Genomic DNA, 23,275 nt, shown 5'->3' on the forward strand with positions numbered 1-23,275 from the left:
TCAGTTTACACTGTTACAAGGGCAGGGGGGTACTCTGGTTGTACTGGCTTCTCAGTGCTTAGTGAGAGCCGTACTGTCATAGTGAAGTGAGCTTCTCATCAGTGGCAGAAAGGCCACATGTGTAACAGCCGGAAAGAATTTCACGCCCGATGAAGGTTTTCTTTAGGGCAGTGGTGTTTCCAGCAAGCGCTGGCCCAGTTTGGCCTGTGAAAAAGCTGAGGAGCCGATTGAGGCCAAGTGCCTTTACAAAGGCAAGGAAATCGTTCTGGGGTTTCTCTTTGGCTAAGACCTCTGCTGTTGAGAAAGTTCTGTGAATCTAGAAGATGTGACAGCAGCACAGGCCCGAGGCAGGGAGTGCAGAGGCTGGTTGCGGCTTCTCAGGGCCACCGCGCTGTGCCCCGGCTGTCATCTCCCTCTTCTTCTTGGGGGTGCTGTTCCTGGACGGCACCTCGTCAGTCCTCCAGAAATAATCCAAGCCAGAGGCAAGCCAAGCCCTTGGCTGTGTTTTCTAGAAGGTCATGAGCTGTCTGTCATCCACACTGAAGGGTGTTTCCTGAAGGAGGGAGCTAGGTCTGATTCCCGCCACAGAACGAACCCCCTCCTTGTGGGGAGCAATATTTGTTCTGCCCCACACACCCCACAACAAATCCACACTCTTCCTCATGAGTCTCACCCACTGGCAGCACGTGAACTCTGACCCGGTCACTCACTGCCCTTACTGACTTGTTCTAGATAGTTTCCTTCACCTGTTCTCGCCCCTTCTCTGAAGCTGAGCTGTGGGAGTGCAGTGCGTTTGGGAAGCTAATCTGCCGGTGGATCTCAGGACGGAGCTGTGCTCCCCCGGGGATGGAGTGCTTCCACCCTTCCTCTGGCCCAGGCCCGTACAGTCCGTGCGGGCTGCCGTCCCCGCTAGGTCCCACACAGCTGCTCCATCTGAGTCTGCAGAATGAGGACACAGTCAGAATTAACTCTGACTTTCTGTCTTTTTCTCCTTCTATCTCTTTCAACATTTTTCTTGGGCTAAAGCTCACAGAGGCTTACCAATTTTGGTAACAGAATTTATCGTAAAAATTTCAGCCAGTTAAGAAGTACTGGATGCAGTTTCAGCAAGCAGACTCGGTAGCCTCCAGTAAGCTGTGCGTGTCCTCGATGGTCTGAATCATTTCCGTCATCTCAAGAAGTGAGAGTGGGAAGAAACGTTTGGTGTGGGTTTTGGGGCCGGGCGGTTGTCTCTCTGGGGATCCCATTCCAGAACGCCGGCCTCGAGGTTGCCTTAACCTTTGACTGCTATGTCCTGCGTTAGCTCGGGGAGTGAGCAGCAAAAGTGGAAACAGGGCTTGGAGACAAATAGAATTGCCTCTTAACCAGGCCTCGTGCGCTGCAAGTCCAGGACGCGTTTTTAGTTTGGTTATGTCTGTGGTTTAGTGTGGTTCCAGAAACAGATGTGTCCATGGACCACTTAGGCCCAAGCCACATGTGATCGCAGTCTGGTGTGGCAGAAGGAGCAGTGGGTACCTACAGCCCCCTTTCCCGTCTTGTTCCTTAGGCCTTTTTGGTTGTAAGCGTAGACTCGGGGTTCTGCAAGGAAAAGAGGGGTCACCATTTAGATGTGGAAGGAAAGTGGGAGGCAGCCCTGGGTCCATGTGCTCTCTCCATCTCTGCTGGAGCTCCCTGCTCCTCCTCTCGGGCATCTGCTCCACTCTCCTCTCTGTCCACAGACCCTCCTGAACTGGTCTCCCTCATCTCAGACCCGCTCATGAGCTGCTCCCCTTGAGGCTGGCACCCTCGCGAAGTCAGGAATTGGGCACCTGGGCTCAGAGCAGTGCTTCCCTGGACAGGCACTGGAGGGAGGACGGCTTCTCCTGGACTGGCATTGGGCCGGGCAGCCAGAGAGGCCAGGCAGGCCCCGTGCACTGAGGCTGCTGTGCCTCGCTGTGCCTGGCTCCCTCAGCCCTCTGGGCAGTTGTGGAGCACCAGCCAGTGCAAAAGCCCTGCCCTCAGGGAGCGCACTGTCTGCTGCGGGCACAGTGTGACAGAGTGCAGCCAGTGCTGCCATGGAGCTGTGTGCCTGGAGCCACAGAGGGCATCGCACCAGCCTGGGGCAAGTAGGAGCTAGTCAGGCAGAGAAGGAATGAGCAGAGGACACAAGGTCATCCTCTCCGGATGTCACTTTCCGGTTCTGTGAAGTGAGTGGTGAGGGCTGTGATCCAGGCAGCTCCAGGAGGCTCTGCCCAGATCTCCGGAGTTGAGTTAGACTGAAAATCCCCACTGCCCATTGCTTAGCCTGAGCTCGGCGAGTGCTCTGCGTGCTGCGTGCGGTGGGCCTTTGAGGACGGTTGTCTGTGGTGCACAGTGCTGCTTGGATGGTGGCTCTGCAGCTGGCCTCCCCTTCAGCGTTTGCACCGAAACTAGGGCACGCAGGGAGGTACGCAGGAAGGTGCGCGCGGAGTTGCAGAAGCCCCACCTCCTTCTGTCCCTGCCTGGAAGGCATTAGGGTGTCAGTCTAAGCCAGGTCTCCTTTGTCACTGCTGAAGGGTCTGCGCTGTGAGGAGCAGTGCCAGTCTGCAGGGGGCTGGCCGGGCCTACCTGCTCCACCTGGGCCCCGGCATCTCTTTCACTTCCCAAAGGTTTGCTGGGCCACCCAGCATCCCTGCTGCCAGGCGTCCTGATCGGTTTCAGTTCACTTCAGCAGCTCCTGCTCCAGGTCACTTACGAAACCACCTCCTTGCCTGCTTCACTGGTGACACCTCGCGTGCTGGCATGCTCCCCTGCTCCAAAGCCTTGGAGGCTGCCATTCTCCCGCTCCTCGTCTGGAGTGCTCACCCAAGCCCAGGCTGCCCGGCCGTCTACTCAGCGACTCCTCCCCAGTCTCTCGCTCCAGCCCACTTGGCTCACCCGAGCTTCGGGGCCCTCTCTCCACCGGCTCACCGTCCTCCCAAGCTCGCCTCTCCCCGGCATTCTAGACGGGCCTTGTTAGCACTGCCATCTTCCCAGTCACCACCAGCCGAACACGGGCGTTGGCCTAAACACCTCCTCTCCCTCAGCCCAAGTGGAGTGAGTGACCATGTCTTGGAGGCCAACATCGTGTCTCCCATTCCTCTCCCTGCTTCATCCCGGTGCCCCGCCCTCACCTGGCTGGCGTCTTCACCTCTGATTTTCCCTCCTGGCCGTTCTCCTTGGCTACCAGATTCACTTGGAGAGTATTTCAGAAGTAGGTTCCCTGGCCCCTCCCCTGGAGACTCGATTCTGAATGTATGGGCTCAGGCATAACTCCCTGGGGCATCCTGCTGGAGCCAGGGCCGAGGACCCTGGCGTAAGACCCAAGTTCAGCCACTGGTGACAGGGCAGATAAGGCCCCCACGCCCCGCCTGCCTGCCCCTGACCCTCCTGCCACTTTTCTCCGCACTCCCTGACTGTGCCCAGGAACTTTCTTTTGTTTCTTCCTTGCTTTTTGCCCGGTATATTCTTTTCAGAGACAGCCCTGTGCTCTCCCACCCTCCATCTTGCTGCTCTTTGTCTTTCTACACAGCTTTCACAGCTTCCCCCAGTTCCCCCAGCAGAGGGGGGGTTCTCCCCCAGCAGAGGGGGTTCTTCTCCCCGAGCCGCCATCTGACCTGCTCCCAGCACTTCTGTCTGTCTGAAGGGCTTTGCGTGTTGGTCTGCAAGACTGTCTCTTCTGCTGGCTGCGGGTACCTAAGAGCACCAGCCCAGTGCTTTCCCTCTCTGTCCCTGCCCCTGCACGAAAGAGCAGGCATTGTTTTCTCCCTTGGTCCCCCATCTGGAAAGGAATATTTTCTTAGGGAAAGTAGGGTAGTAGGTGTCGTCCCATCCCGCTGTCCAAGCCACACTCCGGTCATAGCGAGGGTGCTGCTCTCAGCATCGCACGTGTGGAGCTCCTTGTCCCTTTGTAACAAGGTGCAGCAGCCACAGAAGAGTTGGCTGTTGCGGGGAGTGTTGCTGGCAGACTTGAGGTTGCATTTCTTCTCTGATCTCAGCATGTTTGGAGGAGGATAGGGGGTTGTTGTGCCAGAGCTACAAAAGCTTATGGTTCTCTTGGTGCTTCAGCCGCACCACCTCCCGTGTCCCAGTCTGGAGAAGGTCCCTTTAGAAGCAGCCCTGTTTGCGTGGATTCCTCCTGGGAAAACCATGGTCTCCTCCTAGTTAGGCCAGGCCTGAGTGTGACCAGCTGACAGGAAGTGGTGCTGGCTGCTTTCCTTTGTGTGGGTGCGACATTTAGATCACTAACAGCATCTGCGGAGGTCTCTCACTTCCTGCAAGAACCACGTGCCAGCATTATACCTTGTCCCAACCTTGCCAGAAGTACAGGTAACCCACGAGTCTGAAGGACTCTTGTTTGAGAGAAGTCCCAGTTCTGGGCAGGACTGGATGGCTTTGAGGCTTGGTCACCGCAGCAACGTGGTGTCAGGAATGAAGGAAGGAAAAAGGGGAGGAAGAATTTTCTTTCCTTACCCCATACAAAATCATTTGTCTACCATTACGTCCCGCTGGACAAACTCTAAAGGTGTCACATACAGGGCCGCTGAGTTACTGCCTGTAGGTGACAGGCTTTGATCGTTGGTATGGGAGTCCTTGGAGAGAATCTGTTGAGTTGACCGATTGAGTTTATTTTACCGATTAGGAAATTGCTGTTGGTCCACGCCGGGAAACACAGATGCCTCGTTGTTTCCTAGAGGACTCAGGGAGTTGCTGGGCCAAGTGTGTGTGCGTGTGTTTTTAATAGACTCTATTTTTTGGAGCAGTTTTAGGTTCACAGCAAAGTTGAAGAGAGGGTACGGAGATTTCCCATATACCCCCCGCCCCAAACATGCGCAGCCTCCCCCGCTGTCAACATCCCCGTCAGAGGGGTACGTTGGTTAGAACTGAGGGAGCTACAGTGACGCGTCATTGTCGCCCAGCGTCCCTAGGTTACGTAGGGTCCACTCTTGGTGGTGCGCATTCTGTGGGTTTGGACAAATGTGAAATGACACATATCCACCATTATAGAATCACAGAGCCCTGAAGACCCTCTGTGTCCCACCTGCCAGGTGGAGCTCAGTGCCTCTGCTTGGTGTCTCCTGCTGCAAAGCCACCCAGTTCCTGCATAAATCCGGAGCTCCATAGCATCTGCCCAGCTCACGTCTTGAGAGGCGAGAGGCTGTCTTCTCGTAGACCCACCGCTCGAGGTGTTAGGCTTCACTCCGCGGAAAGGGCCCCCATGCTCAGCTCCTCAGGCTGAGGCCAGCCTTCTCCCGTTTGAATCCCTGCATTCAGTGAAGGGCTCCGTGGCACCTCCTCAGTGCCAGGCACCAACAGAGATGCAGGCCCCTGGTCTGGGCTGCAGAGCGGAGGCAGAGCCACACGATCGCTGACAGCTGCGTGGCCCCAGCCCACAGAGAGCAGGGCTTGGATTTGCAGAAAGCGGCCAGTTCTCCCTCTCTGTGGGAGAACATTTGGGCCCAGGAGGCTCCTCCAGACCTGCGGCTCTGCCCCACGGCTCAGAAATGAGCCATCGTGGCTCCTTGTAGAGAGTCCACAGCCGGGGCCCCGCTGGCGCAGCGGGTAAGAGCGCACGTTCCGCTTTGGCGGCCCGGGGTTGGCTGGTTCGCATCCCTGATGCGGACGTGGCACCACTTGGCAGGCCATGCTGTGGCAGGTGTCCCACATATAAAGGAGAGGAAGATGGGCACGGATGTGAGCTCAGGGCCAGTCTTCCTCAGCAAAAAGAGGAGGATTGGCAGCAGTTAGCTCAGGGCTAATCTTCCAAAAATAAAAAAAAAAAAAGATAAATGTCTACAGCTGATGAGCTTTCTTTTATAAATGTTACTTATGATATAGATATTGGTCTCATAATCATAACTAGCATTAAATAAATAAAAATTGGTGGAGGCCGTGACAAAAAGAGAGAGATTCCTGTTGATTGTGATAAGTGCTGCTGATATGTATTGATTTGGTGCACTGGTGAATCTCGTTTTTCCCTCACGACAGTTCTGGGAAGTGGGAATTATTTATTAGACTTAAGCACAGAGAGGCCAAATGACTTGGCCAAGGTTGCAGCTATCAAGGAGCAGGTCTGAATTCAAACCCAGGTCTGTCTGATTCCAGAGCCAACCCCTGTGCGGTCGTGCGGATGGCCTTTTACTGTAAGACTGAGATTTTCCTCATTGTTTTCCTCCTCGTTCAGAGTGACGACGTCAGGGGTGATGGAGAATATGAAGAAAGTCAAGAAGGTGACCAACGGCTTGGTGGAGCCCCAGGGCGACTGGGAAGGCACCGCGTGATGGAGCAGCTCTGAGCTGGCACTGTCAAAGGAAACGTCTGATTTATTCATAGTCCTATTGGTGAGCAAGAGCATCTGGCACCTGCCGACAGTGACACCACAGAGCACGTGGCTGGGAGCAAAGTGCCACGGAAGCCTAATTTTTTACTCTCTTTTATGGAAGCTGGATCTGTGGCTGGTTATAGGCAGCTAGAATCCTCCTTCAGGTGGGCGTGGTGGGGAGGGAGAGTGGAGAGGAGGAAGATAAAAGGAAGACTGTCTTTTTAACATATATTTCTTTTTTCTTTTAACCGGGAACTCTTAAGGGCTCTTCAGTTGTGACCCAAGTGTGCGGCAGCACTGAAAGGAACGTTGGGGGACCTGGGAGGAGGGCGGAGGGGTGTGTCTGAAGCCGCTCACGGCCCAGGAACGGGGCTCCAGGAAATGAGCGAGTGTGGAGTGAGGATCTGGGGACTAAGATGGGAACTGGAGAGCAGCACTGCACCCTTGGGGACAAAAATGAAGGAAGTTCGCTTATTTTAGAAAGCAAAGTGAAACCCCAATTTAGCATCTAGAGCCTGCCCAGGACTCCTGGCCCTGAAACGTGCCCCAGGCCTCTACCCCACATTCTGAAAATGACCAGGAACCAGCAGCTCTGGAGGCACGTGGTCTCTTCCAGAAGGTCTCTGTCATCTGAGGGCTATAATGTCAGGCAGTCGTGGCCCTGGGACACCACACAGCCCAGCTGGTGGGAAGTGCTTTTCTTGATTGAAGCGTGTTCTCTGTTGCCGAATGGATGGACGGAAATGTGTTTTTAAGCTCAAAAAGCATTCCCCTCCAGGATTTCCCTGAACGTCTGGCCCCCGGACCACCCAGAGCAGCAGCATCTCTCGTGTCCCCCTCTCCCCGCAGCTGTGTCTGTTTTGTGTGATCAGATATGGGGGGAAAAGGGAAGGAATTTTCCTTAAAGGAGCAGCTCGGGGCAGAAAGGGTAATGTAAAGCAAATGCTTAAGTACAAGCAAATTATCACCATTAAAAAGCTTTTCCTATAAGCCAGGTAGGATTTCTAAACGGAGGAGTGAAGCAGACCTGTCCCTGTGTTCCAGGAGTGTGGATGCGGGAAACGGAGTGTGAGTGCACGGCCTTTCACTCCCCAGGACCAGGGGCGGCGTCTTTCACGGGAGCTCAGTGAGCTTCCCTCCAGGCTGTGAGAGCTCGGAGATGAGCACGGGAGCGGCCCGAAGTGAACAGTGTTGCAACTCGTGACTAAGTCATTAGGATAATGGGACAGTCTCAGAAGGTCCTCTGTGACCGAGGGCCAACAAGGGCTTGGTGGTAACTTCCCACTATGCTTTTTAGTCACCTGGGCCCAAAACTGGACTGAAACATGGCCGCATCAGAAAAGCTGCCTAATGCTGGGGTGCCGGCTGGATTTGGGGCCCTTCCGATTCCCGGTGTCAGAAACCGGAGCCCTCCCCTGCCTGGGCTTGGCAGTGAGCTGGCCCTGCAGGGGACAGGGACAGTCTCTGGTGGTGGTTTTCTTACCTCCAGCTTGGGAGGGTCAGTCAGAGACCACAGGATTCAGGGGTGGCGCTCAATATCCCACACTCGGGGACCTGGAGAGTCTCTACTTAGAAGAGACGTTTTCCCTCTCCTGGGCCGTTTTCACCTCCTAACTGAGCTGTGAGGAAGCGAGCGTTCTTTCCCTGTGCTCTGCCAGCCTGTCCTTCACAGCCGCAGTCCTTGCTAGGCCTGCAGCAAGAGGAGGCATCTTCAAGGCCATTGCTGCTCGCCTGCCCACAGAGGCTTCAGGGAATGGTTCACGTGTCTCCCCGGCTTCAGGAGCAGGGAAATATGCCTGAAGTATTAATTTAGGGGGCTTTTTTCTTTCTTTTAAGTTAACTTGGAGCTGTGTGACAGGAGAAGGAAGTTGCAGGGAGGATGGGAATATGTGTGAGACTTAGTTTTCCTGTGCGTGAACACAGTAGCAGTGCTTCAGAAGCGTGTTCGTGCTGTGGCCCAGACTCCCTTGGGTGCTTCCCTCAGAGGGACACGTTTGCTGTTTGTCCTGCAAGCAGCTGGTCTTGACCAGGCCGTAGACTTCTTGGCAAGAACAAAAGGTGTGACGAAACCTCCCCCCCTAGAAAGGATCCCCACAGAGGTGTCCTCATTTCACGTGCTAGACGCAAGGAAGCAAGTGAGTGAAGGAGCGAGAGAGGACAAGAACATGTGGGGGCCAGCACCGGGCTCCGGCCTGACTGCTGCTCCCGGCGCCGGCCTGGCTCCTGCCCTTTCTCCGGCAGACCCCTGAGCCTCTGCAGTCACGCGAGGGCATGAGCCAGGGCGCTGAGCTGCTCTGGGGGTGGGGCGAGCTTTCCATCCGTGGTTACCTCTAGGCTCACTCACAGAACAGCTGAGTGGCTGCAGTGTGATGGTCCCCTTCTGGGACAGGAAGGTACAGATGAGATAAGATAGCGGTTTAGGAATCAAGGCTGGCCACAGCCTTCCTAACAAGCAGGTTGTCTGCCTATATTCTATATCTTAACTGGCAGAAGGTTTGGAATCAAGCTGATGGTCAAGAAAAATCAAAACCCCAGCCAGAGATTGGGAAACAGGTGGTGGTTCAGGTTTTGACAAAATTGTTCACACTCTGCAGCCTGTTCTGTAAAAATCTCCTCTCCTTTTCCGTCGCTTAATAGCTGTGGCCAGCCTTCAGCTCTGCTCTTGAGTAGAGATGACTGATTGGGGTCCAAAGCCAAATAGTTTGAGCTGCTGACAAGCCCCCTTCTTGCAGCCTGAGTCTCACAGGCGCCCGGGATCCCTGTGCGGCCGTGTTCCCACGGTTAAGCCGTCAGGATTTCAGGGATTGGGCAGAAAGGATTGGGTGCACATCCTGGAGCGCGCAGTGGTATTTATAGCTTCGCTTTGTGCTCCTGCTCCGTTTCTGCCTACACAAGATATCCAAGCTTCCTTTCCGAAATCTGCCGTGGACTGGAAGTGCTGCTGGCTGGGAAACCTTAGGAAGTAAGGACCTGTTTTCCTTTAATGAAGTGTGTCTATTTTGCTAGAAAATTACTTCTTGGACAATAAGAACAATCATTGATCTCTTAATCCTGACTCTTAACAGTGTCCAAAGACTTGGTCAGCCTGTTTCTTGGTCCCTCAGTGCTTTAAAATTTCAACAGCAGTGCGTTTTATACGCTGAATGTGCCTGTTGAGTTGGTGGCCCATTCTCCCGTAAGGAGAAGCCTGCTCTAGTGTAAGAGGTAGCTTCTCAGATCATAACCTGAGTCAGTGCAGTTTTCCTTCAAGAAACCGCTTTAGAGTAAAATTTCCAGGTTTTATTTTCCCTGGACACGTCCAGCCAGCTCAGGCAGCACTCAGTCTCATCAGAAGTCCACTCGTGACCGTCAGGGCGACGTTTCCTCTCCTGCGTTATGATCTCATCAGAATGTCTGCTCTCTGGTTCCACACCCTGGCGCCCTGCCCCCCCCGCCCCCACCTATCGATTCCCCACAGGCTCGGGCTGGGCCGCGAGCTTTGGTGCATTGCAGCGTTTTCTCCCAGCAGCTCTGGGAAGGATGTGTTTTCTGAGCTGAGGAGAATTTCTTCAAGAAAGTCCGTCGTAATACCGTAGATTATTGCTTTGGGCCATGTGTAATGTTCTTGCCCTGCACTAGAATGTGTGTCTTGTGTTAGTACCTAAGCGCCTGCCACCAGGAGCTGGTCCTTCCAGACCAGGGAAGAGTGTGAGACGCCTATCTTAACTGCCAGTGGTGTTCTGGCCGTCTCCCCCGTCCTGAAGCACTCTCTTTGAGGAAGGCCCTTAGAACGCTGGACAGTCTGACGAGGTTGTTGGCGCTCCTCCATCCCCTAGGGAGAACGGCAGAACCGTTCATGCTCTATGCTGCCAGCTGCTGAGTTTCAGAGGCAGCAGACCCCAGCCCACTCCTCCACCTTTTCCACACTCCACACCTTGTCCCTTTGCTTTGCTCTGACCCACCCCAGGCCTTTTAACAGATTCGGAATTGGCTGAGTCCAGGATGCCCGTGCTGTTTTTCCCTGTAGGATTCAGTAAATTCATGGCTTCCCCACTAAAGACGTTAGACTTTGACTTGATCTCTCTTGGTTGATCAAAAAGGTGTTTGTCTGGAATATACATGTTCTAAAAGATCTGCTCTTTATTCCAGTTTTCTCTAGGGTGTTTTTGGCATGAAGTCCTTAAAAGAGATCCACCTGAGTTGAGGCTAATACTTGTCACCACCTGGAATGTAGTTATTGATCAGCAAGTTGAACACTCCACATTCCCCAGGGGCCTCTTTAGTAGCCTGGTGATGCATCTGTGCCCTTTCTGCATGGTTTACGCTTGAAAAATAGAGACTGTTTCTCTCTGGTTTCCTGTTAGGGCGTGGGACATGCGTATCCTCTGAGATGCTGTGTGAGGAAAGCACACTGAGGGAGAGCACGGAGGGGCCAGGGCAAGGATTTGGTTGTGTTGCCCCAGGGAGCTGCAGGATTTCTGGTGGCAGGAAGTCTGCAGGCAGGCCACCCGGGAAGGAGGAGTCGTGGGTAAAGTCAGTGCAGGTCAAAGGGAGACAGGAAAGCGAACTCACTCGCAGTGAGCTCATTTTGAGGCGAGCTTCGGGTTTTTATGGTGGGCGGTTACAGGGGCTCCAGAGGGGCAACCGTCTTAGCATTTCAGATACTTAGTACAAAAAGATCCAAAGATCTTGTCCACACAGTGCGTTTCTTGACATCTGAAGCAGCTTTTGCAGATCATAAATTGGATTCACTAGTCCTATGACCTCAGAAGTCGGACACGTCTAAACCAGAAATAAGTTTCGTTTGGGGGAGAAAATGTCTGTAAATATCACTTGCTTTCCAGGTTATATTGGGATGCAGAAGGAGCTTTCAGTATTTTTTTGAACACTAATGATCATAGAAGAGTATTTATGTAAACCTCTAGCGGGCGGGGTTCTGATCAGGGTGATGTATGGGATGGATTCTCTTGCTGTGATGCAAACATGTAAAATAAAGATTCTGTGACGGAATGTATGTTTGTAATCCCAGGGCGTCGCTGACTCCTGGCTGCGTCTTTCCTCCACTCCCTCTCATAATTTCTTTCTTTGTGGTTTTTGTTCATTAAATTAGTTACCTGCCTCCCACCTGCTCGCACTGACAGTGGTGACACCGGCTAGAGAAGTTGCACGCATCTTAGCATATCTGGGGCAGCTGCGATTGACACACAAACGTGCCTTCCCCTCCAGAGGCTGGATTTTGGAACAGACCGAAAATCAATTGTAGTTTACTAATGTTGTGCCTCCATTAGGGGCAGAGGGGGTGCCTTCTGAATCAGGACCTGGGCACTGCCACCATGTGAGGGGAGGTGACAGTGGAGACTTGGGGCAAAGCCCACACTGACAGCTGCAGCTCACCCCCCCAGACGCTGGCTGTCCAATAGCCCGGCGAGTTACCCCGTGTCAGAGTCAGATCTCCAGGACTTGGGACTCAAAGCACTTTTAGAAGTCATCCAACCCCGAAGCCCTCATTTTATGAGGGATGTTTTAAATTGCGGTATACATACAGTAGAATTTACCCTTTTTAACTGTACCATTGGAGGAGTTTGTATTTACAGTTCTGTAGCCTTACCATATCAAGATGGAACGTTCCCATCATTCTGTGAAGCTCCCTCGTGCCCCATCTCAGTCAGAACCACTCCCTTTCTAAAACTACCACCAGCGCTGCTCTGATTTCCGCGCCGTGTGTGTGCCTGTTCTAGAGCTGCACCTGGACGGAATCACCTGGTGTGTCCCCTTTTGTCTGGCTCTGTCCACACAACACATTGTGTTTGTGGTTTATCCGTCCAAAGCCCTGGCTGTAAAGTTGCAGACAGTGGGGCCTGGAGAAGGCTGTGCCCCGACCCCAGGTCACCCAGCTTGTGAGTGTCAGTGCTGAGACGAGCACTCACGTCTCCTGGCTCCGACCCTGCTGGGGTGATGAGGTTCAGTTGGGCCTGGCCCAGTGCCCCGCACAGCCAGCGCTCCGTTGTTACTGCGGTTACTTTTATGGTAACAGTTCACCGTATCATGCAAGCTCAGGGTGAACGGGCCTCAGGATCCATGATTTTTGGCCTAGGTTTCCCAGTTAGTGGCCGTGCCTCCCCCTACTCTTGTCCCTGGCTCTCCAGAGGCCTTGAGTTCCCAAGGGTATCTGTGGAGTGAAGCCTGAGGAGTAGGGGTGGGGCATTCCCAGGGTGGGGAGCCCAGGAGTCAGGCAAGATGCTCAAGGATAAGAGATGCTGAGGCAACTCAGGAAGGGGACCTTGGGGACCAGCTAATCCAGTGGCTCTCAAGCTTGAGCAAGCATCAGAGTCCCCTGGGAGGGCCCAGAGTTTCTGATTCAGTAGGTCCCCCGGGGGCCTGAGAAGCTGCATTGCTAACAAGCTCCCCGGTGATGCCGCCTCGGCTGGTCCCGGGTCGCACTTTGAGAACCACTGATGTAACCCAGTTAACTGCCCCGCAGTCATTCAGCCAGCACACGTCCGAGCACCCCCTCGCAGAGCCCTGCTGGACGGCAGGCAGCAGCCAGACGCCGCCCTGGCTCCAGGCCTGCCGTGGAGTTGTGGTGGTCGTGGTGAAGGAGTGCAGGCAGGGGCTCGGGGGCGGTGCTGGCTGGACTGCTCCCGTCGGCGGCGCTGGCTTCCTCCTCCTCCACAGCCAGGCCGAACTTTCCCCGTTAGAAATGCAGCCGTCCGGGCCGACGACACCCGGGCTTCAGAGGCCGCGGAGCCTGGCACCTCAGGACGTGGGCTCGTCAGGAAGGCCTGTGCCCCCGAGTCCCGCCACGGCCCCCTCACCTTCGGGGCTCCCTGTGCTAAGGGAGAGAGCAGGCAGAGTCGGGCCCAGCCTCTGACCCACATGTGCCCTCTGAGAGCTGCCGACAGCCACCCCAGCACCCTCGCAGTGCTCCCAGCGCCCGCGGGGGCTCCTTCACTGTTGCAGCTGCCTGTGGGTGCCCTACCCAGCGCCAGGAATCCGCAGGGTCGGCAGATGGATCGCTGCACTGGCCCTCGGGCTGAGGAACAGTGAGGCTGGGCACGGGGTGAGGAAAGCTCACTTCTACCTGCAGCCCTGCGCTGCGCCCAGCAGCACCCACCAGCGCCCGGTGCTTCCTGTTCAGCCGCGGGCCCGGGGGTGTCTCCTTGGCACTGGCCCGTCCCCCACACGGAGAGAAGCAGTTCGGGGACTGGATTTTAGGGGGTTGCTGTGCCTTACTGGCTCCTTCCCACTTTGCGGGGGGACGCTGCCCTTCCTAGCAATGAGGGATCCGCTCATGGGGACACTGCCCTTCCTAGCAGTGAGGAATCCGCTCACGGGGGTACACTGCCCTTCCTAGCAGTGAGGAATCCACTCACGGGGGGACGCTGCCCTTCCTAGCAGTGAGGAATCCACTCACGGGGACACTGCCCTTCCTAGCAGTGAGGAATCCGCTCACGGGGGTACACTGCCCTTCCTAGCAGTGAGGAATCCACTCACGGGGGGACGCTGCCCTTCCTAGCAGTGAGGAATCTGCTCACGGGGACACTGCCCTTCCTAGCAGTGAGGAATCCACTCACGGGGGGACGCTGCCCTTCCTAGCAATGAGGAATCCGCTCACGGGGACACTGCCCTTCCTAGCAGTGAGGAATCTGCTCACGGGGACACTGCCCTTCCTAGCAGTGAGGAATCCACTCACGGGGGGACGCTGCCCTTCCTAGCAATGAGGAATCCGCTCACGGGGACACTGCCCTTCCTAGCAGTGAGGAATCCACTCACGGGGGGACGCTGCCCTTCCTAGCAGTGAGGAATCTGCTCACGGGGACACTGCCCTTCCTAGCAATGAGGAATCCACTCGGCGGGGGGACGCTGCCCTTCCTAGCAATGAGGAATCCGCTCATGGGGACACTGCCCTTCCTAGCAGTGAGGAATCTGCTCACGGGGACACTGCCCTTCCTAGCAGTGAGGAATCCACTCACGGGGGGACGCTGCCCTTCCTAGCAATGAGGAATCCGCTCACGGGGACACTGCCCTTCCTAGCAGTGAGGAATCCACTCACGGGGGTACACTGCCCTTCCTAGCAGTGAGGAATCCACTCACGGGGGGGCGCTGCCCTTCCTAGCAGTGAGGAATCCACTCACGGGGACTCTTCCCTTCCTAGCAGTGAGGAGTCCGCTCCTTAGGACCGTCCACGGGAGCCGAGCTCGGGGCGCCTCGCCAGCCCTTCTCGTGTGCGCACTTGGCCAGTGCGTCTCCTTTCGGAGCCCAGCTCCAGCCAGCGCGCCTCATGGGGGCTGAACACCGCTCTGAGCGCACCCGCCTGTGCAGGGCCACAGTAGGAAATGGGTGGTAAGTCTGGCTCACCACGTGGTGGGAGAGCAACGTGGGGTGCACCGTGGGGAAGAGGAGCCGCCGCCCCAGCATTGCTCCACCGCCTCCCCCTCCCTTTCCACTGTAACTCGGTCCTTCCCGTCAGCTGTAAGGCTTGTTCCAGTTTGTCTCATGAAAAACAAAGCCACAGAACAAAAGAATTCTCCCTAGGCTAAGCAGCACCCCCCCCTTATGGGCCAAACCTCTCAGGTCTGCGACTTGACCCTCCCGTACCCCCAACTCACTGCAGTGTCATTCCTCTGGCCTCACCTGCAACCCCTTGGGGCATGGACCTCATCTCCTGCGACTTCACAGTGACGCTCGCCCTCCGGAGACTCACCCCGGGCTCCCAGCGTTGCGCCCACCACCACCCTCCGCGCATCCTGCACCAGCGACGGTGCTTCCGTGGTTTTCTTTCTCCAGCCGCTCGGCCACAGCCGGCTTCCTGCGTCTGCCCCTCAGTGTTGGGCTCCTCGGCCGCTGCCCCAGCTCTTGCCCGGGCAGTTTCCTCCATTCTCCTGCTCTCCGACACCCAGGATTTTATTTCCAGCCCAGAGCTGTTCTGAGTCGCTGATGACAAGTTGAGCTGCCTCCTGGGCTGTTGTAAAGGCACTTCAAAGCCACACTTTCAAAAGGAAATTACCACACCCAGTAAATGTGATCCAGGCCCAAACCTGGGCCTCGTCCTTGACACCTCTCTTTCTCCCACCCCAGCCCAATCCGGGGGTTCACGTCCACCCGCCTCTCCCTCCCTCCTGCCACTGCCCAGGCTTCCCTCACCGTGACCTGGGCTACAGCATTAGCCACCTCCCAGCTGGTGGCCTGGCCTCCAGTCTTGCCCCACCTCCAGCCTTTTGTCGTGCTTCAGCTGAGTGACCTTCTAAAGGCAGCAAGGAGGATACAAGATCAATATACAGAAATCAACTGTATTTCTTTTGTTTTTTTTGAGGAAGATTAGCCCTGAGCCAACATCTGCCACCAATCCTCCTCTTTTTGCTGAGGAAGACTGGCCCTGAGCTAACATCCATGCCCATCTTCCTCTACTTTATGTATGGGACGCCTGCCACAGCATGGCTTGCCAAGCAGTGCCATGTCCGCACCCGGGATCTGAACCGGCGAACCCCAGGCCACCAAAGTCTAACATGGAAGCTTAACCACTGCGCCACTGGGCCAGCTCCTCAACCGTATTTTTTTTTTTTTTTCTTGAGGAAGATTAGCCCTGTGCTAACATCTGCTGCCAATCCTCCTTTTTGCTGAGGAAGACTGGCCCTGAGCTAACATCTGTGCCCATCTTCCTTTACTTTATATGGGACGCCTGCCACAGCATGGCTTGCCAAGCGGTGCCATGTCTACACCCGGGATCCAAACCGGCGAACCCTGGGTCGCCGAAGCAGAACGTGCGCACGTAACTGATGTGCCACTGGGCCGGCCCCCACTCAACCGTATTTCTTTACACCTGCAATGAACAATCCAAAAATGAAATTAAAACAATTCCATTTACAACAGCATCAAAAAGAGTAAAATACTTAGGAATAAATTTATCAGAAGAAGTGCAAAACTTATTCTCTGAAAACTGAAACATTGAAAGAAATTGAAGAAGATCTAAATAAATGAAAAGCCATCCCATATTTATGGATCGGAAGACAATATTGTTAAGGTAACAATATTCCCCAAATTGATCTACAAATTCAGTGCAGTCCCTACCAAAATCCCAGCTGGCTTCTTTGCAAAAATTCACAAGCTGATCCTAAAATTCATATGCGATGCAAGGGATCCAGAGTAGCCAAAACAATCTGGAAAAAGAAGAACAAAGCTGACGGGCTCACACTTGTCAATTTCAAAACTTACTACAAAGCTGTAGTAATCAAGAGAGTGTGGTCCTGGCCTAAGTGTAGATGTAGGGATCAGTGAAATAGAATTGAAAGTCCAAAAATAAACCCATACATTTATGGTCAATTGGGTTTTCAGCAAGGGTGCCAAAACACTTCAGCTGGGAAAGAATTGTCTTTTGTTTCAACCAATGGTGCTGGGGCGACCAGACGTCTAACATGCAGAAAGCAAATTTTTAGCCCTGCCTCACATCACACACAAGCATTACCTCAAAATGGATCGTACACCTCAAACTAGAACTCCTAGAAGAAAACATAGGGATCAATCATACAAGTGACCTTGTATTAGACAGTGGTTTCTTAGATATGACACCAAAGCATGGCAACCGAAGAAAAAAATAGGTAAACTGGATTTGACCGAAGTTCACATTTAATGTACTTCAAAAGAAGTGAAAAGACAACCCAAATATTTGCAAATCATATATCTGACAAGGGTCTTGTTTCCACAATATATAAAGAACTCTTACAACTCAATAAAAGGATAACTCATTTTTAAAATGGGCAAAGGATCTGACTAGGCATTTCAAATATGGTAATTTCACAGTTGACCCATGCTGTAATGTGTATCAGAATTTCATTTCTTTTTAAGGCTGAAGAATATTCCATTATATGGATAGACCATATTTTGTTTATCCATTCACCTGTCAATGAACTCTTGGATTGCTTCTACTTTTTGGTTATTGCGAGTAATGCTGCTGTGAACATGAGTGTACAAAGATCTATTCAAGTCTCTGTTTTCAGTTCTTTTGGGTAAATACCCAGATATTGCTGCATCTGGTAGTTTTGTGTTTAATTTTTTGAGGAACCATACCATTTTCCATAGCAGCTGCGCCATTTTGCGTTCCCACCAGCAGTGCACATGGGTTCCAGTTTCTCTATAAATGTTCCTGGCCAATACTTGTTATCTTGTATTTTGTTTGTTTTCATCATAGCCATCCTAATGGCCGGTTTGGTATCTCATTGTGATCTTGATTTGCATTTCCCTAGTGATCAGTGATGCTGAGCATCTTTTCATGTGCTTATTGGCCATTTGTGTATGTTTCTAGAAATGTCTATTGAAATCCTTGGCCCATTTTTAGTTTAGTTTAGTTTTCATTATGGTAAAATATACGTAACCTTAAATTTCCCGTCTTAACCATTTTCAAGCACACAGTTCATTAGTGTTAGGTACATTCACACTGTTGTGCAGCCGTCTCCAGAACTCTTTCATCTTGCAAAACTGAAACTCTGGACCCATTAAACGACAACTCCCCGTACTCCTTCGCCCCCGGCTCCTGGCCCCCACCAGTCTACCTTCTGTCTCTATGAATATGACCACTCCAGATACCCCAAATCAATGGAATCACACAGTATTTGTCTTTTTGCGACTGGCTTATCTCAGCGTCATGTCTTCCTAGTTCCCTTTGCCCATTTTTGAATTGAATTGTTTATTGTTGATTTGTGAGAGTTCTTTATGTATTGTGGATATTAAGCCCTTATCAGATACATGATTTGCAAATATTTTCTCCCACTCTGCGGGTTGCCTTTTTCGCTGTTGATAATATCCTTTGATACACACAAGTTTTTAATTTCGATGAAGTCCAATTTACTTATTTCTTCTGTTGCCTATGCTTTGGTATCATATCCAAGAAATCACTGCCAGATCCAATATCATGAAGCTTTTCCTCTATGTTTTCTCCTGAGTTTTATAGTTTCAGCTCTTACATTAAGTCTTTGATCCATTTCGAGTTAATTTTTGTGTATATTGTAAAGTAAGGGTCCAACTTCATTCTTTTGCATGTGGATATCCGGTCTTCCCAGCACCACAGGTTCAAGACTGTCCTTTCCCCACTGAATGGTCTTGGCATCTGAATAAGCATGTCTACAAAGAGGATTTACAGATGGCCAGCAAGCACGTGAAAAGACGCCCAACAGCATCAGCCATCAGGGAAACGTAAATCAAAAGGAGTGAGAGGCTACTTTGCACCCACTAGGGTGGCTATAATAAGAAAGACAGCATAACAAATGTTGGTGACGATGCGGAGAAATTGGAACCCTCACACGCTGCTGAGGGGATTGGAAAATGATGCAGCTGCTTTGGAAAACTTGGGCAGTTTTTCAAAAGATGAAGTGTAGAGTTACCATATGACCAGCAATTCCACTCCTAGGAACATAGCCAAGGGAAATGAAAACATATGGCCACACAAAAACGTGGATACAAATGTCCAAAGCATTATTCCTAATACCTAAAAATTGGAAATAACCCAGATGTCCATCACTGATGAATGGATAAATAGAAGTGGTCTATCCATACAAAGGAATATTATTCAGCAATGAAAAGGAATGAAGTGCTGACAGATGCTACAACATGGATGAAATCTGACAACATTATACTAAGTGAAAGAAGCCAGACACAAAAGGCCACTCTCATATGATTCCATTTATAGAAATGTCCAGAATAGGCAAGTCTGTAGAGACAGAAAGTAGATGAGTGGTTGCCAGGGCCTGGGGGCCAGGGGGCTGGGGGAGCGTGAGAGGTGACTGGAAGTGATGCAAATGTTCTGAAATTGTGGTGGTGGCTGTACCACTCTATGAATATACCAAAAACCATTAAATGTACACTTTAAATGGGTGAATTGTATGGTATGTGAATTATATTTCACTCAAGCTGTTAAAAAAAGAAATCCAGTGATCCAAGCAGAGAGGGGTCTGTGGGAGCACAGAGCTCGCGACCCTGCCCTGGCTAAGTCAAGGAGGGCTCCCGGGAGGAAGTAGCATCCTGTACGGATAGGATGAATTAGCTTGATGAAGCGGATGGCAGTGGAAAGGTGTTCAGGCAGAGGGAACAGCATGTGGCGAGGAAAGTGGTGAGAGAGAGCCTGGTACATCTGATAAATCCAGTAGAGCTGCCGTCCTGAATGGGAAGTTGGGGGCGAAGAGATGAGACTAGCAACGTGAGTGTGGGCTGTGTCTGGAGGCCCTCTTCTGGGGAGTTTGGCCCTTACCCTGAGGGCAGTGTTCACAGGGAAGTAAGACGGTCGGACTGCGCTCCGATGGGCACGCTGGTGATTACGGCACACACGAGTGGTGTAGGGGCCTCTCTTGCCGCCTCTCTGGCTTCCATCCCTCCCCTCTGTCCCAGGCTGGACCTCGGATTCCTCAGGCGTATGGTTTGGCTGAGACTGACCCCACACTCCTAGCTCTAGGCTCGAGCCTTGACTGGTTTAAGCTGATCAGCAGATCCCTTGTCTCCCCACCCCGCATACATCGATTGGTTCAAGAATAGACACAGGCGGTCTGTGACTGACTGTCATAGACCCCTCAGGCAATCTGGGCCAATGAGACGGGGTCCTGGAGTCTTGGTTGGCAGGGCAGGGGTGGGGAAGAAGTGGATCACTTTCAGCAAGATGTGAACACCAAGAGGGAAGCCCTAAGCTGCTGCCTGCAGCCAAGTTGGAGGAGCCTTCCTGAGAATGGCCCCGACACCGAAGAAGCAGAGCCAGAAATGGAAGGAAGAAACCAAGATCCTCTCAGCCTGTGGACCTGGATCAAGCCCTGCCTGAAGGCAGATACTGCTGTACTCCTGAGTTACAAGAGTCAATAATTTTCCTTTTTGCTTTAGCCAGATTAGGTCAGGTTTTCCGTTCTATAAAGTGCTTCAGCAAATAAACAAACACTGTGACTGAAGGAATGCACAAGGAATCAGGGAGCCCTGAGGAACCTTTGCAGTCTCCCTGGAGGGTCCTAGAGGGCTCCCTGGAAAATACTGGGGCAGCGTGCTGAAAGATGAGAAGGGGGTAGTTAGTGAAGGAGGTTGGAAGGGCTGTCATGGGAGGGGAGGGGAGGAGTTGTACAAAGGGTCCTTCCTGAGAATCTGCTCCTGACATGCATCCATCCTCAGTGCCTGAGGCCAGGCCCCCAGTGGGATTTCAGCAGCTTGTCCAAGAGGTGGGCCCGGACCCCAGACCAACACGGAGAGCCTGAGGGGGCCGGATTGGCTCTGCCCCCAGATTAGGTCATCCTCCCACCTTGTTCACAGATGAGGATCCGAGCTGAGGTCCTAGGGGGCAACTGACCCGCCCATGGCCACACAGCAGGAGCCAGACCTGGAGCCCAGGTGTGCTGCCTCCTGGGCGAGTCCCTTCCACCCGCTCTGCGGTTTGACTGTGAGCCACAGACCCTGAGGGCTGGGCCTGGGGTAAAGCTGATTTTGTCGTTTTTGAGAAAAAGCTCATTTGCCCCATCTGGAATTCACATCCAGGCTCCTCTGCCTCCCTGCTTATCTACGGGCCCCCGACTGCGGCTCCTGCCTTCCCCTGTCCAGGCCTCACAGAGCCCGTCAGCGGGTGGCCCCCTTGGTTCTCAGCCACCGTCCACCTCCATGTGACGGGTCGCTCCAGGCCCCGCTGACCGCTCCCAACACGGAGCCTCAGCGGCTCCTGTGCAGGGGCATTGGGACAGAATTACTAACAAGGCCGCCATCCCTCCTCTGGAGGGACCTGCTGGGAAAGCTGGCCGGGCAGCAAAGCGGGCGGACTCTGGGGCCGCTCAGGGGTCAAGGGCCAAGCTGTTGCAGGGCCTCTCCACACCCACAGCCTGCACTTGCTCCCACGGCCTTCCAGGCTAAGGGCCAAACCTCGCCCTGAGAGACGAGTTGGTAACGACCTGCCCTTAGGTCCGCCCCGAGCCCCAGCCCATTTAGAAGGAGCAAAAAGCTGCCCCGCCCTTCCCTGCAGTTTGTTATTTCCAGTCTCCCCCAGACCCCACCGAGGAGCCAGCATGGGGCACCCCCCTGGTCACCAGCAGGCCCTGCAGTCAGCTTGGTGTTGACGGATTTCCTTCAAGTGGAGCCGGGTGAAGACCGCGAGGAGCAGGAGCAGCTGGGGGAGGTGGGAAAGCGAGAGAGACACCTCCACGGACCCTCCCCGCCCCCGATCTGGGAGCCAGCTGCCCTGTAGGTTGGGTAGGTGGCTAGACGGTGGTTCATGGAGGAGGGGCTGGGAAGCGGGGTGCTCCTCTCCCCTGCCCCAGCCCATATTTGACCTGTGGGTTGGGGGAGCGCTAGCTCTGGGCTCATTTCGGAGTCAGAGGGAGCAGAGACCCTTCTGAAGGCCCCAGAGGGATGGGGGCTGGGGAGTCCAGGAAAGATGCTTCCAGAACTCCACCTCCAGACTCAGCCCTGTGCCCCACCTACCAGTGGAGCTTTCCCTACATGCTGATTTGCCCCACTCTGCCTCTCCATTCTCAGAATCCACAGGAAGACCCCATCGGAGCGCCCGCAGCGGGCTGGTCTTCGAAGGGCAGGCAGGAATCGTGCGCTGGGCGTGGAGGCCTGGGTCAGGCGTCCTTGGCCCGGGCCCTGAGCGAGGACCTCCCTGGTATGTTAATGATGCCCCAGAGGCCACGGAGAACAGGGCTTTAAAGGTTCACTGCAGCTGATGGCCGTCCGTGTTTGCTGGACCCCAGGAAAGGGGCTGTCAGGCTCCATCTGCAAATGTCAGGAGCTGAGCAGGGGCAGCCTCCCAGGCCCCGCAGAGCTGTCTGGACGAAGAGGCCGTTGTTACTGAAGGACTTACTCTTTACCAAGGCTACACCGCGTTCAAGTCTGAAAGCAAGAGAGGCTGAATGACTCCAAGAGAAAGCCAAGCATCCTCCTGTCGTGGTCAGCTCTGATGCTTCAAGCCTGGACCCCAGCTTAGAACGGTTACAGCAGGTACTGTTCCAGCTGGAAGGAGGCTTGAAGCCCCTCCTTGTACAGACGGGGAAACTGAGGTCCAGAGAGAGAGCGCTTGTCCAAGTCTGCAGCGGAAGTTAGCGGGCCTGGACCTTATTGATGTGGTGTGTGGCCGACCTCAAGGAGACAGACGGACTCACCGTCACGGCCAAGGAGGAGCTGAGGGGCCAAAGAGCCAGCATCCACATAGTCATGTGTGTTGTCTGAGCTTCCGCTCTGAGCTGGGCCCTGGGCGGCGGCAGAGACAAGACACATGCAGTCCTGCCCTCATGGGGCGCCTGGGTTGGCTCAGAGATAACTGATGTAGGGGGGCCGGGACCCTGAGAGAGCTGGGCCAGCCCCACAGGCCATCGGGGGCTCTCCTAGGTGCCATCCCTTGGATCTGCCCGCTCATGGGCTCGGGGCAGGCCAGGTGGTGGGCAGACCCCCGGCAGCCAGGATGGTGATGGGCTCCAGAGCTTGGGCCACAGAAAAGCTGCTCGTCCTCCTGCCTCTGCTCTGAGCGTGTCTGAGCTTGACCCCGAGGGAGCCCAGTGGTTACCGGGGGCCCTACCACGCACAGGGCAGAAGCCACAGGACACAGCAACCTGCCCCCCCAGGGAGAAGCGAGCATCAGTCCTGCTTTCTCCTGCAAGATGAGCACAGTGGACCTGGTGGTCTTCAAAGTAGAGGCTCCCAGCTTGGAGGATCCTTGAATTCTGTGGTCGACGGTATTTTGGGTACCTGTCCAGCTCCCCTTTCTGGGGGGGGACCTCGGAAGCCATAACTACGTGACCTGACCCCATCGGGTCGGCCAGGGCTGATTGGACCGGGGCGAACACCTGACTCATGGGGGCTGACCGGAGCCTCTCTCCTAGACCTGGGCTTTGTGACTCACCGGTCATTCCGGGGGCAGGTGAGCTGGCGGGAGTGTAAGGCCCCCGCTGGGGCAGGAGGCACAGGGGAGGCTGGCTGCAGAGAGAGAAACTGCCCCAGAGAGCCGGGGTCCTGGGCATTTGCTAGATTCTGCGC

The 23,275-nt window shown here is 54.0% G+C and overlaps 1 protein-coding gene across 1 annotated transcript in view; it reads left to right on the forward strand.

Moving 5' to 3' along the window:
• The window catches only part of GPR107 (G protein-coupled receptor 107), a 71,219-nt gene extending 59,911 nt beyond the window's left edge, over positions 1 to 11,308 (forward strand). Inside the window, exon 18 of the mRNA XM_008521582.2 lies at positions 6,182 to 11,308. Coding sequence (XP_008519804.1) covers positions 6,182 to 6,278 — 97 coding nt within the window. The 3' untranslated portion in view covers positions 6,279 to 11,308. The remainder of the gene's footprint in view (positions 1 to 6,181) is intronic.
• Positions 11,309 to 23,275: the final 11,967 nt, after the last annotated feature.

The sequence above is a fragment of the Equus przewalskii genome, chromosome 26, assembly GCF_037783145.1.
Source record: "Equus przewalskii isolate Varuska chromosome 26, EquPr2, whole genome shotgun sequence".
Lineage (NCBI taxonomy): Eukaryota > Metazoa > Chordata > Mammalia > Perissodactyla > Equidae > Equus > Equus przewalskii.